The sequence below is a fragment of the Octodon degus genome, unplaced genomic scaffold, assembly GCF_000260255.1.
Source record: "Octodon degus isolate 3935 unplaced genomic scaffold, OctDeg1.0 scaffold00123, whole genome shotgun sequence".
NCBI lineage: Eukaryota > Metazoa > Chordata > Mammalia > Rodentia > Octodontidae > Octodon > Octodon degus.
The window spans coordinates 6,746,843-6,750,164 of record NW_004524699.1 but is presented as its reverse complement, the minus strand read 5'-3'; the positions used below and the strand labels follow the sequence as shown (position 1 = coordinate 6,750,164).

The 3,322-nt window shown below is 55.1% G+C and overlaps 1 protein-coding gene across 4 annotated transcripts in view; it reads right to left on the bottom strand.

The window, feature by feature from the left end:
* Positions 1-3,322, bottom strand: part of Zer1 (zyg-11 related cell cycle regulator) — a 25,377-nt gene that overhangs the window by 5,320 nt on the left and 16,735 nt on the right. For all 4 annotated transcript variants that reach the window (XM_023700438.1, XM_004640475.2, XM_023700439.1 and 1 more), the window contains 4 exons: positions 1,956-2,171; positions 1,168-1,209; positions 948-1,067; positions 407-522 (listed from right to left, as the gene is read on the bottom strand). In XM_023700438.1, the coding sequence (XP_023556206.1) occupies positions 407-522; positions 948-1,067; positions 1,168-1,209; positions 1,956-2,171 (494 nt within the window). The remainder of the gene's footprint in view (positions 1-406; positions 523-947; positions 1,068-1,167; positions 1,210-1,955; positions 2,172-3,322) is intronic.

The window sequence follows — 3,322 nt, the reverse complement described above, 5'->3', positions numbered from 1 at the left end:
CCTCCTCCTTTGCTTTCCTTTTTTTGCACTGGAAATCAAACTCAGAGCCTCGTGCTTGCCAAGCATCCCCAGCCCCTGAAACATAAATGTTTAAACTCAGATTCCTAAAAGCAATTTGAGGCTACTTAGGTACAATTAAAGAAGACCGCATCTTTTTTTTTTTTTATGGAACCGGGGATTGAACTCATGCCCTTGCACTTGCCAGGCAAGTGCTTATTCTACTGAGCCATCTCCCCGGCCCCAGAAGAGCACATCTTACAGGTTGAGTGAATGGGGGAGCCGCATTTCAGAGGGAAGGTGACGTCTGTAACAGAACATAGGCCGAGAGCGTCGCAGCAGCTGAGCGCAGACCACAGCCCTCAGCATCCTGACAGCCGGGGCAGAGGGAGCGGTGACTCGCACTGACCTGAAGACACCGATGAACTGGGACGTCATCAGCTGAGGCCGCAGCTCCTTCACCTCTGCCACGTTCCCCAGCAGCCCCAGCATGTTCCGGTGTAGTTCCTGCTTCTCTGGGAATTCCTGCGCCATGAGACCCAGTGGGGCCGCTCAGTTAGTACCAAGTACTTAGTGCCTGGTGTCATTAACCTGAAAGTGTCACGGGCGTCTGGCCTTTCCCATCACACTCGGGGGAGGCAGCACACAATGCCACACTCTTGGTTTCTGATGGCCCAGGGGAGAGCTGGGCGCACAGGTGAGGGCCAAAAAGGTGGTGACTACAGAGAGAGCTGAGCTCTGGGGCCAGCATAGCTCTGGTGACCAAGGCTCAGAGGACTGGTTTTTGAGAGCGGGAGGACAGGCCTCCAGAAGCCAGACCAGTGGCTGTCACCCCGTGCACTGGGCAGTCAGAGCCTAGCAGGCCACAGGGAGTTTTGTGAGCAGCAAATCGGGGCTGGGAACCCGAGCGGGCCACGGCCTGGCACAGTGTCCCCCTGCGAGGGCCCTACCTTCAGGCAGTCCAGGAAGAGTTTCATGCCGTTGTAGCTGAGGAACATCTCGCAGTTGTCGGGCGTCTCGTCTGTAATGTTCCACAGCGCGCTCCAGGAGAACTCCATGACCTGGTCACACTGCGAGGGACATGGGGCTCAGGGCGCTCCTGGCACCCACAGCACCAGCCTAGGTCCGGCTCTGTCTCAAGCCTGAGCCCACCCGGGAGACCCCACTTACTATCTTGTCCAGCAGCTTCTTCTGAATCAGCTTCAGCATGGTCTGTGGGCAGAGGAGAGAACGTGAGGTGGCCGGGGCTCGAGGACCAATGCATCCCCAGGGGCCCGGCACGTGGCGGGGGCGGCCCACTGCTGGGAGCGCATCCAGGAAGAGTGTGTCTGTATGTCTCTTCGTGAGGTGACTGGAGGATGCACAAGGCAGAGCCTGTAATCGGGGAGCAGGTGGCCTGAGAGCTGGCCCTGGCCCCATACTGAGTCACTGTGACTTTGGCACAGTCTGCTCCTCTGTGGGCTGTTTCCCCAGAGATTATAGCAGAGGTGACAAGGCATATGTTGGTCTTCTCTCTTTTTTTTTTTTGCAGTACTGGGGATTGAACTCAGGGCACTTATTCTACTGCGCTATCTCTCTGACCCCCTTTTTTTGGTGTTTTGACAGGGTCTTTCTGTGTAGCCCAGGCTAGCTTCCAACTCATGGCACTCCTCCTGCCTCAGCCTCCTGAGTGAGTTTTGACATCACAGGTGTGTACCGTCATACCCAGCCTGTCTTACTTCCTTTCACTTCCTTTGTACTTATCTTCCTTTACCTGCTGAGGCCAGGGCAGCGACAAAAGCCAGGCACCCAACTCTGCTAGGGGCTCAGCACCTGTGGCTGGCGTGGGGCAGTGGGGGTGGATCATGGGGACAGCAGGCATGTTCTGGGCAGCTGACTTGCAGCGCTGCTCCCCGCGTGGACCCACAGCCCCAGCCTTCCAGATGCTGGCTTTGTAGCACAGCCCTGCCCTCACGTACCACAACGAAGCCCATCTTGCCCACGGCCTCCTTGTGGTCATTGTCCACCTGGCAGACCAGGGCGTTGCACAGGTGCACAGCGATGCGCTGGATTGACTCATCCTGCCGCGTGGGGTTGAGGATGCTGAGCAGCAGCTCGTTGACGCGGCGGTACTGGAACTCCAGCTCCTCGGGGATGCTGAAGTTGCACAGGGTCAGGCAGCAGTTCCGCTGCACCTGCGGGGCACAGCACAAGCGGACCTGTGCGTCAGCCTGGGGGCCTCCAGAGGCTTGGGGTGCACACAGTGGGGCACTTTGGGGAGGCTTCCTGGGAGGGAAGCTACAGACTTGGTTTTTATATTTTGAAATGTAGAATATTTATAGAGAAGGATACAAAAAGCACAAATGTAACTGCATAAATATATAGTATGTACCCATGAACCACCACATGGGCCAAGAAACGGTTCTGCCAGTACTGGAAGGCCCCGTATATCCCTCCTGATGGTAAGCTCCAGCCTCCTCCTACCCAGGGAACCACTGTTTCAGATTCTTACTTCTCTCTGCTCAATGTGATCACAAGAGCCACTACTGTTTTTTTGTTTTTGTTTTTGTTTTTTTTTTTAATTTTTACTAATTTAGGACAGGGTCTGTAGGGTGCATAGGGTCTCACTATGTAGATCAGACTTGTAGTGATTCTCCTGTTTTCAGCATCCCAAGCGCTGTACCACACCCAGTCTCAGTTGCCATCTCAGCACACCCCAGGGGCAGGGCCAGCAGGGCACCAGAGATCGGACCCCAGCTTTAGCTCACTGAGCTATCTGGCTGGCCCTCCCCAAGAGCCACTACAGTTGCATATGGTTAAAATGCCCTCATTTTTCACAATGAAAGCAGTGCCTGCTTACTTGTCTCCTCCCGATGGGGGCTGGGGGTGTTGTGTGCACCCTTCAGGTCATGGCAGGGGTGCCCAGGGCACAGGTGCGCAGTGGCCCTTCAGGGTCTTCTAGGACCCTTTTCTAGGTTTTACTAGGAAATGCCAGGATGCCTTCCAGAGCGGGTGTGCTGGTTACAGCCTCACCAGCAGTGCTCGGGAGCTCTGGGTGCTCCTTGCCCTCTCCTCCTCTTTACACTCTGGGAAGTTTTTTCCTTTTTATTTTGAGGCAAGCTCTCGCCGTGCTGCCCAGGCTGGCCTCGAGTGCATGGAGATCCTGCTGCCTTAGCCTTCCGAGTGCTGGGGTTACAGGAGTGCCCATCACGCACAGAGGACGTTCTTGCAACTGGACACCCTTCCTCTTTATATTAGCTACTGGAAGATCATTCTCTGTTGCTAACTTCATTCTTTTTTTTTAAATTTATTTATGTGTGTGCGTGTGTGTGTGTGCGTGTGTGTG